This window comes from Rhinatrema bivittatum, chromosome 1, assembly GCF_901001135.1.
Source record: "Rhinatrema bivittatum chromosome 1, aRhiBiv1.1, whole genome shotgun sequence".
Classification (NCBI taxonomy): Eukaryota; Metazoa; Chordata; class Amphibia; order Gymnophiona; family Rhinatrematidae; genus Rhinatrema; species Rhinatrema bivittatum.
Window position 1 is genome coordinate 541369056 of NC_042615.1, and position 13367 is coordinate 541382422.

General features: G+C 49.1%; 1 protein-coding gene across 1 annotated transcript in view; it reads left to right on the forward strand.

The window, feature by feature from the left end:
* SVEP1 (sushi, von Willebrand factor type A, EGF and pentraxin domain containing 1) overlaps positions 1-13367 on the forward strand; it is a 534033-nt gene that overhangs the window by 340491 nt on the left and 180175 nt on the right. Inside the window, exon 29 of the mRNA XM_029614894.1 lies at positions 13000-13123. Within this exon, the coding sequence (XP_029470754.1) occupies positions 13000-13123 (124 nt within the window). The remainder of the gene's footprint in view (positions 1-12999; positions 13124-13367) is intronic.

The following is a 13367-nucleotide window of genomic DNA, read 5'->3' on the forward strand; positions in this document are numbered from 1 at the left end:
CACATGATGATCCAAAACATTGCTTACTGGCCTTTGCCTCTAGGAAAGGGGTGGGCAAGTCCAGTCCTCAAGGGTTGCAAACCAGTTGGGTTTTCAGGATACCCCTAATGAATATACATGAAAAAGATTTGCATACAACTGAGGCAGTGTGTATGCAGGTCTCTCTCATGCATATTCATTAAGGATATCCTGAAAACCCAACCGGTTTGCAGCCCTCAAGGACTAGAATTGCCCACCCCTGCTCTAGGATGTGCTTTGCTAGGAACAGTGGTGCTATTTTGGAAAATGGTTTTGACCAGCCTGGAGCTAGGGGGGAATGCACCAGGCTATCACTGAGGCTTCTATGAAGTGGAGGGGGGAGGCTGGGGGCCCCTAGACTACCAGGACTGTTTTTGAGGTGGGGGGGAGGAGGAGTGCCTTGCTAGACCACCAGTGTCTTATTTTTTTGGAAGGGGGGTCTGGGGAGGGGGCTGTAGGGCACATGAGGTGGGATCCTGTTATCAATTGAAGGCTTTGCATGGGGCAGGGTGATCTGAAAAGGGGAGGGGTTTGGGGAGGGGGTGGGGCATTGCCACATGGGTTTTATTCTATTTTTTTCTCTTTTGGGATTGGCATCACCTCTTGGCAGTGGGAGAGTGAGCAGGGTCTTGCTAGACCCCCAGGGGGGATTGACTCTGTCAGGGGGTGTTAGTTTCAGGCAGCTAGGCCCTTTAAGGCACATCCTGAGATCATTGGGATGTGCATTAGTGTCCCGATGGCCCCAGTAAAAAATAACAACACCTCTGTATTAAGAACAATATTAAATTAAAGCAAATTTCAGATCAAATTATGGCATGGCCACATTCAAGGATAGCTAGTTTCCTGTGATGGTGTTGTTTTCCCAATAAGGATGACATGGTCACAAATTATGCCTGATAGGTTTTACCTGGAATAAATATAGTATAAAATAGGAATGAGTATGAAGATGAACGATGTCTGGACAGGCTGTACAAAACTTCTGTCAAGAAAGAAGAACAAAATCAAAGTCTGGTATTTTTGTGAGACTGACACATTTTCACGCATATAACCCACGGGGTGTACACATTTTTACATTCAAACAGTCGCTGAAGCGGACTAAACAAGGATGCGGGTTATATTCGTTTTTACATTACTCATGTACCTTAGGTACTACAGTACACATGGAAATACTGGATAATATGCACATAAATATGCACATATAAAAAAATACACACATTCTGTTTTCTTCCACCAAAATGGAAGAAACTAATGAACATCCCTTGATATTTTTACTGATATATATATATCAAGCAAATGCAGCTTTGTTAGTGTTTGGTATAAGTGTGGGCTTTACACGGGTGCAGGTTATACATCGATCTACATCCGCTAGGACTAATTTATGAGGGCAATACACAGGTGTGGGGTTTACATGTATATGGGGTATATATGCAAAAATGCAGTAATTGGATTGACAGAGCCAAGAAATCCTTTCATTTACACTCTTGAGACAGTAATTGCCATTGACATTGTCTATGTCATTTTCAAAAGGAAATGATAGAAAAAACCCACAAAATTTTGTGTTCCTGTACATACTCAGATGCTTCTAGACCAGTGGGGTTATGCATCCCTACCAGCAAATGGAGTCAGAGACAAAACTTTGGACACTGCTACATAAGAGAGAGTGCCACCTGCAGACCCTCAGTATCTCTCTGACTCCAGCAGATGGTAGAGATGCTAACCTGCAGTCTAGGATTAAGATAAAAAAATTAAAAAAAAAAAAAAGATTATTTGAGCTAGTTTAGTGTGTTGCTCCTTGAGGTGTTAGGCACCGTCACGGGCCATCCCTCAAGTGGAGCCGGGCATCCAGGGGGTTGGTTACCCCTGATTGTGTTTGCCCCATGTGCCTGCCGGTGGGCCTGATATCCAGAGGCTTCTGGTTCCCAAAATGGAAAAAAATGGGGAAAACGTTAATGACAATGAAAATTGATCCCCAAACAGCACAATATGACACAAAATGATAATTTTTGGCCTGCACACCCCTTTTATTTATACCAGACTACAAACAGTTCACCCAAAATTTAAAAATGTACACATTTTGAAAACATATCACGTAAAAGCACTATGATTTTAGGACAGCAGTGGAAGCCTTAGTTTTAGTTAAGCTAGCCTACTGAATTCATTATCTGCAGGGCTATTGAAAAATCTAGTTCATGCTCTTCAGTTAGTTCTGAACACAGCAACCAGGGTAATTACTAGAACAAGACCGATTGAAAGTATTTCACCGAGTTTGAAGGAATTGCACTGGCTGCTAGTGCAGCAGAGAGTCTAGTTTAAAATTTTAAGAATTATTCACAAGACTCAGTATGGTGAAAATTCTTCTTGCCTTCAAAGGCTGTTGGTACGGCATACCCCAGCACTTGCCAGCCCCCCATTATCGCTTATGTAAGACTCAAGCTAGGGCATTTTCTTTCATAGGCCCCACTAAGTGGAACATTATACCTTGTGTACTGTGAAGAGATGCTTATTGGCTGGATTTTAGAAAAAAGCTTAAAGCAATTCTTTTTAAACAAGTATTTGATTTTTAAGTTCAGTTTTGAATATTTTATAAGTGTAAAATTGTGTTTATTATGTTGCCTTTGTATAATTATTTTATGTATATTTACTTGTTTATGATTTTATGTGATTTGTGATATTTATTAAACTATCTTTATGGAAGTTGTTAAGATTTTACAAATAAATACAGGGGTAGATTTAAAAAAACTGTGCCCATGCGTACTTTTGTTCGCGCGACCAGCGCAAACAAAAGTACATCGGATTTTAATAGATACATGCGCGCACAAGGCTGCGCAAAATCGGCAGCCTGCGCACGCCGAGCCACACAGCCTGCCTCTGTTCCCTCCGAGGCCTCGGAGGGAACTTTCCTTCCACCCCCCCCACACCTTCCCCTCCCTTCCCCTACCTAACCCACCCCCCAGCCCTATCTAAACCCCCCCTACCTTTGTTGGCAAAGTTACGCCTGCCTAACTTGTGCATGCCAGGCCGGCCGCCGGCGCACAATTCCCCGGCCCAGAAGCAGTTTCGGAGGCCTCGGCCACGCCCCCAGGCCGGAACCACACCCTGTGGCCCTGCCCCTAGATGACGCGCCTCCGTGACAAGCCCCCGACATGCCCCCAACACGCCCCCCAGGAAAGCCCCGGGACTTGCATGTGTCCTGGGGCTTGCGTGCGCCGCCGAGCCTATTCAACATAGGCTTGGCGCGCACAGCAGGAGCTTGGGGCAGGTTTTGGAGGGGTACGCGCGTATCATACGCGTATACCCCTTTCAAAATCTGCCCCACAGTGTATAAAACAATACTCAAATTAAAAACAAAAAAATTTAAATTTATAAAAAAATTCTGGCTACAAGCAGATAATTTACTCTGTAAAAATTTCAGCTTCTCAAATAATTTACTCTATAACAATTTTGCTTCTCAAAACTTTGTATATGTGGTCCTCTGAAATCGCTGAGGGCTTGATTTACTGAGCATTTTTCCCATAGACACAGAATGGGGAAAACCCCTTTCCAAATCAGGCCCTGTTAAATAAAAATTAGGATGCACCCTTCTGGCCAAACCCCTAGTTAAGAAGCTCCACCCCTTGACAAAGGATATCCTCCAGTCTTCCACCCTTCAGACCCTCCCCCAAAGCTTGCATGAAATTATGGTGGTGTAGTGAGGGCATGAGTGACCCCTCCCCTAAAAAACAAAACAGAAGTCTGTCTAGAGTAGCCACGGATGTGAAAAAAACAGAAACAAGACCGATGCCTTGGAAAGTAAATTTATTGAATTCAGCTTAGAAAACGTAATGCCCGACTCCAGCTGAGTTTCGTCCTTTTGGCTGCATCAGGGACTGTAAAAATAACAATATAATATTTATTGACCATATATTTAAAAATCATTCAACCCAATTATGTCAAATAAAAACTTTACATTAAGATCAAACTTTGGGGGTCATTTATCAAACTGCTATATGGTGTTTTCGCATGCAAAAAAAGCCTTTAACGCATAGTGCGATGCAAATTAGAAAAAGGGGAGGAGTTTGGGGCCAAGTGGGTTGGCAGCATGAAGCCATATCCCACGGCTTTAATGTGTATTTTAACTACACCTTTTTCATTTGCGTAAAGCTATGGGATAGGGCTTTATCGTGCTTTGTGATGAGATAGAGAGAGTTTCCTCACTCCGAAGGTCATCAAATCTTCACAAGAGAGCACTGTTCTGTTCATACGTCTCACTTTGAATGTCAAAGTGGCCCCTAACCCCCTACACTAATACCTAAACCTCACCTATAGTGACTAGGTAGGCCTCATATAGAGGTATAAATACCTACCTAGTACGAGGGCATTATGGCTAGGCTCTCTCCCCACCCCCCCAGTGGTTGTAGAAGGGCCCTGATAGCTAGGCTGGATCTCCAGCAGCATAAAGTGGTCCCCTCAGTGGTTGTACATAGGAAATACAACAATTCTGGCACTTATCGCAAAGTGCAAAAAAGTTATCATAGTTTGTGGTAATATCTATGCGAAGCGCTAAGATAGCACACTTTGCAATAAACAGCTATTACCATAAAACACACCCCTTTGTCCTATCACAGGCAATATTTAGTGCATTTTGATAAATCCAGGCCTTAGTGTTTAAAATCCATTCGGTAAAACAGAAAATTATATACACACATAAAATACCACAATATGAAGAAGAGGAACAACATATCACATGTATTTGATAAGAACAGAGGAAAAATTATACAACACATATATTTTAAAAACAAAAAAAAGAATTGTGACAAATCCAGAGAAATCAAATATTAGGACAACAGTTACCTTATTAATCCATACTATACAAATGTATTCACATACACATTTGTATAAGAGTGTCACTGTAAGCTAAAAATGAAACAAACATGCAGATTGAGTATTTAATTTTAAACTCTGCTAATTAAATAATCTTAAATAAATAACACAAAATTCTTCATGATTCTACAATCTCAATATTATTTATTAGGAATATAAAGTAGAACGAGTTAATATCGGTGCTGACTATTGTTGCATTCATACCTCTTCTTCATATTGTGGTATTTTATGTGTGTATATAATTTTCTGTTTTACCAAATGGATTTTATACACTAAGGGCCAGATTTTAAAAGCCCTGCGCACATAAATCCGGCTGGATTTACGCGTGCAGGGCACTCGTGCACCGACGCGCCTATTTTGCATAGGCCGCCGGCGCGCACATAGCCCCGGGACGTGTGTAAGTCCCGGGGCTTCATAAAGGGGTGGGAGGGGGCATGTCCAGGGGCGTGTCCGGGGGTCAGGGGGTGGTTCGGGGCGGATCCAGGGGGCGTGGTGCAGGCCCGGGGGCGTGGCTGAGGCCTCCGAACCAGCCCCCGGGTCGGGGTGATGGCGCGCCAGCAGCCCGCTGGCGCGCGCAGATTTACGCCTGCCTCGGGTAGGCGTAAATCTGCCAACAAAGGTAGGGGGGGGGTTTAGATAGGGCCGGGGGTTAGGTAGGGGAAGGGAGGGGAAGGTGAGGGGAGGCGGAAGGAAAGTTCTCTCCGAGGCCACTCTGATTTCGGAGCGGCCTCAGAGGGAACAGGCAGCGCGCGTCGGGCTCAGCGCGCACAGGTTGCACAAATGTGCACCCCCTTGTGCGCGCCGACCCCGCGTATCTTAGAAAATCCAGCGTACTTTTGTTCGCACATGCGCTGTTTTTGAAAATGTACCCCTAAGGGCCAGATTTTTAAAAACGTTACGGGGTAGATTTTCAGAGGGTTACCGCGTATCCCCCGAAAACCTACCCCAAACCCCACCTGCACGCGCCGAGCCTATCTTGCATAGGCTTCCGGCGTGCGGAAAGACCCGGGACGCGCATAAGTCCCGGGGCTTTCCTGGGGGGGGGGGCATGTCGGGGGCGTGTCGTGACCGGCGTGTCATCGGGGGGTGTGGCAGGGGGTGTGGCGTGGCCAGCGCGTCATCCGGGGGCAGGGCCGTGGGCGTGGTTCCGGCCCGGGGGCGTTCCGGGGGCATGGCCACAGCCTCCGGACGAGCCCCTGGACCGGAACATGGCGCGCCGGCAGCCGGCCCGGCGCGCACAAGTTACGCCTGCCTCGAGCATCCCCATCAATATCCACAAAGAGAAGGTCCAGCGAAGAGGGATCTGGTGGATCGGAGGCCGGGATCCTGGAGTGATCCAAATACGCTTTGGAATTTGCACGCCCGTTGCGGGTCCTGTTCTTGATGTTGCCCTGCGGGGCCCACGCGAAACAGACAGCGGTGACTCAAACCCTGGGCCAGTTGAAAATGCTGGGAGCCATTGTCCAGGTCCCACTAGAGGAGTTCAGGACCGGCAGATACTCCATATATTCCGTGGTTCCCAAGAAGGGCTCCTTCCACCTGATCTTGGATCTGAAGAAGGTAAACAAAGCGCTTCGGGTACCCTTTTTCGCATGGAAACTCTCTGCTCAGTCATTGCGGCCATCTACTCTGGTGAATATTTGACTTCTTTAGACCTGATGGAAGCATATCTTCACATAGGGATCCGCGAACAGTATCGGCGGTTTCTCAGGTTCATGATTCTGGGCGAGCATTATCAGTTTCAGGTGCTCCCGTTCGGATTGGCGACAGCTCCCCGCGTCTTCACCAAAGTAATGGTGGTAGTAGCTGTGGCTCTCAGGCGGGAGGGGATTTTGGTTCATCCCTATCTGGATGATTGGCTCATCCGCGCAAAATCAGAGGAGCTTTGTAGGGAAGCGGTTCAGTCGGTAGTGGACCAGCAGCAATCCCTCAGTTGGGTCGTCAATTTTGACAAGAGCCAATTAGTCACGTCCCAGGTGCTGAACATCTTGCATGCTCGGTTCGACACATCGGTCGGCAAGGTCTTTCTCATGCAGGAGCGAATTGACAAGTTAACGGCGCAGGGATTACTTGCAGGTTCTTGGTTCTATGGTGTCTACTCTAGAGTTAGTCCCTTGGGCCTTTGCTCATATGAGACCCTTGCAGAGGGCGTTACTTTCTTGTTGGGACCCGAAGTCGGAAGAGTTCCAGATCCGATTGCCGCTCTTGGAACCTGCCAGGTCCAGTCTCCATTGGTGGTTGATTCCAGCCCATGTGCAGTGCGGGATGGACCTGGAGGATCCCCAGTGGGTGATCCTGACGACAGATGCCAACCTCTACGGCTGGAGTGCGGTTTTCCAATTGAGGGCAGCACAGGGCCGATGGACAGAGCAGCAGGCGAAGTGGCCCATTAATTGCTTGGAAACCAGGGCAGTACATCTGGCGTTGTGCAGTTTCCTCCCCCTGGTGAGCCGTCGATCAGTGCGAGTGTTGTCCAACAATGTGACAATGGTGGCTTACATCAATCATCAGGGGGGAACCAGAAGTCATCCAGTGGCATTGGAGGCTGACCAGCTAATACTCTGGGTGGAGTGCCATCTGGTCCGTCTAGCAGCTTCTCACATATCCGGGGTTGACAACGTTCAGGCGGATTTTCTCAGTCACCAGCATCTAAATCCTGGAGAGTGGGAACTTTCCGAGGAAGCAATGCATCTCATGACTCGTCGGTGGGGTGTTCCTCACCTGGACCTGATGGTGACTCAGAGAAATGTGAAGGCGGCTCGGTTCTTCAGTCGCAGGAGGGAACACGGGGCAGAAGGTGTCGACGCTCTGGTCCTCCCGTGGCCATGCGACATTCTGCTGTATGTCTTTCCTCCCTGGCCGTTGGTGAGCAAAGTCTTGCGAAGGATAGAGGCTCACACAGGCTTAGTCGTTCTCGTGGCTCCGGAGTGACCACGGTGGCCGTGGTTTGCAGATCTGATCAACTTAGCGGTGGACGGTCCTCTTCGGCTCGGTCATCTACCGAATCTTCTTCGACATGGTCCAGTATTTTTAGATTAAGTGGATCACTTTTGTCTAGCAGCTTGGCTTATGAGTGGCGGCAGTTGAAGAAGAAAGGTTATATTGATTTGGTTATTTCCACCGTCCTGCAGGCGTGAAAAACGTCTACTTCGCTCACCTATGTTCAAGTCTGGAAGGTTTTCGATTCCTGGTGTAGCGGGTTAAATGTGTCCCCGCGGCATGCCTCAATTGTCCATATTCTGGCATTCTTACAGGAGGGTCTGAAGAAATGCTTGGTGTGCAGTTCTCTCAGGGTTCAAGTAATGGCCCTGGGATGTTTGCGGGGAAAGATTGACGGGACATCCTTGGCGGCTCATCTGGATGTAACGCGTTTCCTGAGAGGTGCTAAACATTTGTTATGAATGCTGCCCGCGGGTGTTCCCCACGAGCAGGCTCACTGACTCACCCACACTGCCATCTTCACTGACGCGGCAGGACGCTGCCGTCGGCCTGCCCACGCGGCCAGGAGGCCGCCCTGCTTCATCTTGGCCTCCGCGGTTGGAGCCGCGGCCTTCTTCAGGGCTGGGACCGCCCCCGACGCCGATTCCCTCTTCGCGGCGTTCAGGCCGCAGCCCCGGGCTGGAGCAGCGGCTGGAGATGCCCCTGGGGCCTCCTGCAGCGGCTGGAGCCGCTGCCGACATTGGAGCCTGCGCTCAGGCTCAGCCCTGCCTCTGCTGACGTCCTACGCACAGATGCTGTGCAAGCCACTGGCCATGGTCCTGCACAGCCCCTGTTTCCTGCTCTCTAGGCGCACGGCCGCGTCTTCCTCTACAATTTAAAGGGCCAGACACAGGAAGTGTCTTGGCCCCACCTTTGGGACTATTTCCTGTACCAGCCCTATAAAGGGCTGCTCCGTCAGTTCTTCCTGGCCTTGCATCATCGTGAGTCTTCGCTCTGGAGGCTCCTGCCTGCCAGAGCCCTTGTAAGGTCTTCTTCTCGTGGAGCTCCTCATCATGATGTCTTCTTGTTCTACCATGTCATGTCTCCGTGCCTGAGGTCCATGTCCAGGTGTCTTCGTGAGCTTCTTCCTCCCAGTGTCCCTGCCTTCCTGGATGTTCTTCCCCACGCCACGCCTCGTCTTCACTCTCGAGCCTTCTGGCCCGGTAGGCTGGGGGTCCCTCAGATGCAGTACTCCTGAGTGGACTGCCTGCCGGTGGATGGTTGTCCTGTGCTCCTGAGCCGTCATGCCCCGGATGTATGTTCCTGTGCTGTCCCGCTCCTGTCGTGTCCGTGACCAGTCTGCAAGGGCTGTGTAGGGCACGTAACAGACAGGGTGGTCCGCGACTCAGTCCCATGGGTGGCCTAAGTAGGGCGCCCTGAGAGACAGTGCCAATGTCCATGCCTTGTGTTGCCTTTGTGGATGTCAAGAGTTTCGTCTTGGATGCCTCGATCCCAAGTGTCTTCGCCCCTGGATGCCGTTGCATCAGCCATGTGTCTTCGCCCCTGGATGCTGTTGCATCAGCTATGTGTCTTCGCCCCTGGATGCCGTTGCATCAGCCATGTGCCTTCATCTAGATGCCGTCACATCACTCAATAGTCATGTCTTCATGTTAAGGCCCGTCTGCCCTCAACCTCAAGCCAGGCCTGCTGCTCCATGCTGCTCACAGCAGGTCCGAAAGGGCCCAGAATGGTCGGAGGACCATTCAACTTCCAACATCCTCGGATGTTGGCCATGGGAGCTTGCCGGCCTGGCCGAGGGTAGACCGTCAGCCATGGTCCTGAAGGTCTGGGTCGGGCTGAGGCCCATGGGCGCACTAAAACACTGTTCTCAACAACATTTGAACCCTCCGGCTCGTCCTGCCTTTCCTTCTTGGAGTTTGAATCTGGTTCTCCATGGCTTGTGTGGTCTTCCATTTAAGCCTTTGAAACAGGCCACCTTGAAAGACTTGACATTTAAGGAGATTTTCCTGGTGGCTATCACTTCGGCATGGCGCATCTCTGAGCTTCAAGCTTTTCCTGTAGGGAGCCTTTTCTCATGATTTCGGATTCAGTGCCCTTCTTTCTACCGAAGGTCGTGTCGGAGTTTCATTTGAATCAGACCGTGGAGTTGCCTGCCTTAACAGATTTGGATCGAAATTCACCTCAGGCTTGCAACTTGCGAAGGTTAGATGTGCGGCGGATTCTGCTTCGCTGTCTGGAAGTCATTAATGCTTTTCGTTTGTCTGATCACCTGTTTGTCTTATGGAGTGGGCCTAAGAAAGGACATAAGGCAACTAAAGCCACTATTGCCCAATGGTTGAAGGAAGCCATAACTTCGACATATATATGTCTTGGGCGCGCAGTACTGGATGGTTTGAACGCGCATTCAATCCGTCAGTTTGTTTCGCCACAGGAAATTTGCAGAGTGGCTACATGGAAATCTTTTGCTAAGCATTACCGTTTGGACGTCCGTGCTCTGGATGGTGACTGTTTTGGCAGTAGTGTTCTTCGAGCAGGACTCTTCAGTTCCCACCCCATTTAGGGCAGCTTGGGTACATCCCAGCGGTCTGGACTGATCCTGGTACGTACAGGAAAATGAAAATTGGTTCTTACCTGCTAATTATTGTTCCTGTAGTACCAAGGATCAGTCGAGACGCCCGCCCATGGAATCTGGATAGTCCGTTCGGTATCGTTTTCATTCTGCAGAATCTTCTCAAGTGGACAGCATTCACGCTGCATATGGAAGTACTCCCTCCATGTACATAAGTTCCAGAGGTTATGCAGTTTTTTCATTGAGTGGTTTGAAATTAGGGGTGTGCATTCGTTCCCTATGAATTGGGAATCTGCAACGTATAGGACCCTATTCGTTGTATTCGTGGGGAAGCAAAACGTATTTTGATTCCCCACGAATACAACGAATCTTCGCCAAATTATTCGGCCGCCTAAAGGAGCCAATTTAAACAAACCCCCCACCCTCCTGACCCCCCCCCCCCCCAAGACTTACCAAAACTCCCTGGTGGTCCAGCGGGGGGTCCGGGAGCCATCCCCTGCACTCACACCCTCGGCTGCTGGTTTCAAAATGGCGCCAATAGTCTTTGATCTACTGTGTCACAGGGCTACTGGTGCCATTGATCAGCCCCTGTCACATGGCCATCGGCACCATCTTGTGCTCCTACCATGTGACAGGGGCTGACCAATGGCACCGGTCGCCCCTGTGACATAGTAAGGGCAAAGGCTATCGGCGCCATTTTGATTACTGGCAGCCGACGGCCCGAGTGCAGGAGATCACTCCCAGACTCCCGCTGGACCACCAGGGACTTTTGGCAAGTCTTGGGGGACCCTCCTGACCCCCACAAGGCTTGCCAAAAGTCCAGCGGGGGTCCGGGAGCGACCTCCTGCACTCTGGCCGTCGGCTGCCAGTGTTCAAAATGGCGCCGATAGCCTTTGCCCTCACTATGTCACAGGGGCTGACGGCCGGAGTGCTTGGAGGTCACTCCCGGACCTCTGCTGGACTTTTGGCAAGTCTTGTGGGGGTCAGAAGGGTCCCCCAAGACTTGCCAAAAGTCCCTGGTGCTCCAGCAGGGGTCCGGGAGCGATCTCTTGCACTCGGGCCGTCGGCTGCCAGTAATCAAAATGGTGCAGATAGCCTTTGCCCTTACTATGTCACAGGGGCTACCGGTGCCATTGGTCAGCCCCTGTCACATGGTAGGAACACAAGATGGTGTCGATGGCCATGTGACAGGGGCTGACCAATGGCACCGGTAGCCCCTGTGACACAGTAGGTCAAAGGGTATCAGCGCCATTTTGAAACTGGCAGCCGAGGGTGTGAGTACAGGGGATGGCTCCCGGCCCCCCTGCTGAACCACCAGGGAGTTTTGGTAAGTCTTGGGGGGGGGGGGGTCAGGAGGGGGGGGGGGGTCAGGAGGGTGGGGGTTGTAGTTAATTTAATTTTAGCGGGGAAACGAATAGGAATTAATGTATAAACGTATCGGAGGGCCCCCTTGCCGAATGCAACGTATCTGCCCCCCGACGAATACGAATCCCGAATGCAACGAATGGCGTCCCTCTGCACATCCCTATTAGATATAGCCATTGGTTCTTATGTTGAGGTTATGATATGTTTCATTCTGCTATGGTATGGATTATACTGAAGGATCGCAGGTGGCACACCAGTGTAAGAGGGGGTGCCTTTCAGCTTTTTTCTCTGACTCCATCTGCTGGAAGGAAGACACAACCCAGCGGTCTGGACTGATCCTTGGTACTACAGGAACAAAAATTAGCAGGTAAGAACCAAATTTCCTTTTTCACATGTGATATAATGCAAATTAGGGGGAGGGGAGGAGTGGGGAGGGGGAGAAGTTGGCTGCTGTACCGCTGCCAGCGATAATGTGAGGAACATTATCGCCGGCAGTAGCGCGGCGAATAGCTACATCTTTTAAGGTGTCGCTATTAGCTGCGAAAGGCTGCAGCCGGCCCCACCACGGCCGGCGAAATCACATCGCCGCAGTGTGAACAGCTGCGGCCTTTCGCAGGCCCACCCCCTTTTTCGCGAGGAATGATGAATCCTGCCCTAAGTTTGATCTTAATGTAAAGTTTTTATTTGATATAATTGAGTTGAATGATTTTTAAATATATTGTCAATAAATATTAAATTATTTTTACAGCCCCTGATGCAGCCGAAAAGGCAAACCTCGGCCGGAGTCGGGCATTATGTTTTCTAAACTGAATTCAATAAATTTACTTTCCAAGGCATTGGTCTTGTTTTTTGTTTTTTTCACATCCGTGACCCCTCCCCTGCCACTGACTCCTACACCACTGGTTCCTTTTTTCAAAATGGTGCCAGTGGACCACAAGTGCTCCTATGCCCTTCTCATGTGCATTCCTTGTGTTATTTCCACACATTAATGCATTAGCATAGTTTAGTAAATAAATAGGCCACAGAATATCAAATCATGAGTACATATTGACCTCTGGAGATAATATTGCTCCTAGTTGGTCTCTGTTTCTTTGAGTCAATATTTTTCTCCAGCAGTACTCAGTGGGAATCACATTTTTACATTGTGTTTTTATATATCTGTTTCAAATGTTTGCACTTGTTTTACTTTTTTGGGTATGTTCTTTAGCTATCTTCTAATTAACCCAATATCTTCTTTGAATTATTAGGTGAAATCTCTCGCTACGTCATGTCCAGAAGAACTCAAGAAAGGAAATGTTTTGGCCTGGCCAGATTTCCTGACTGGGGTTGTTGGAAGAGTGAAGATAGATTCCAAGAGCATATTCTGTGCTGGTTAGGCCTTTCTCCTTACATTTTCTGCTATCCAGCATAAAGAAACCTCTGCTTTATTCCTGGACGTACAGGGATTATTATGATGCATATTCTGAACTTGGACAGCCTGCATTAAACCCTCCCTACTCAAAGCCTTCACCCTCTCCGTTGCTCCTCACCTCCTTCCCCCGCGTGTGCAGACTCACTAACATTCCATTTGCTTAAAATATATTGTTTAGACAACTTCAGAGCTGGAACACTGAGT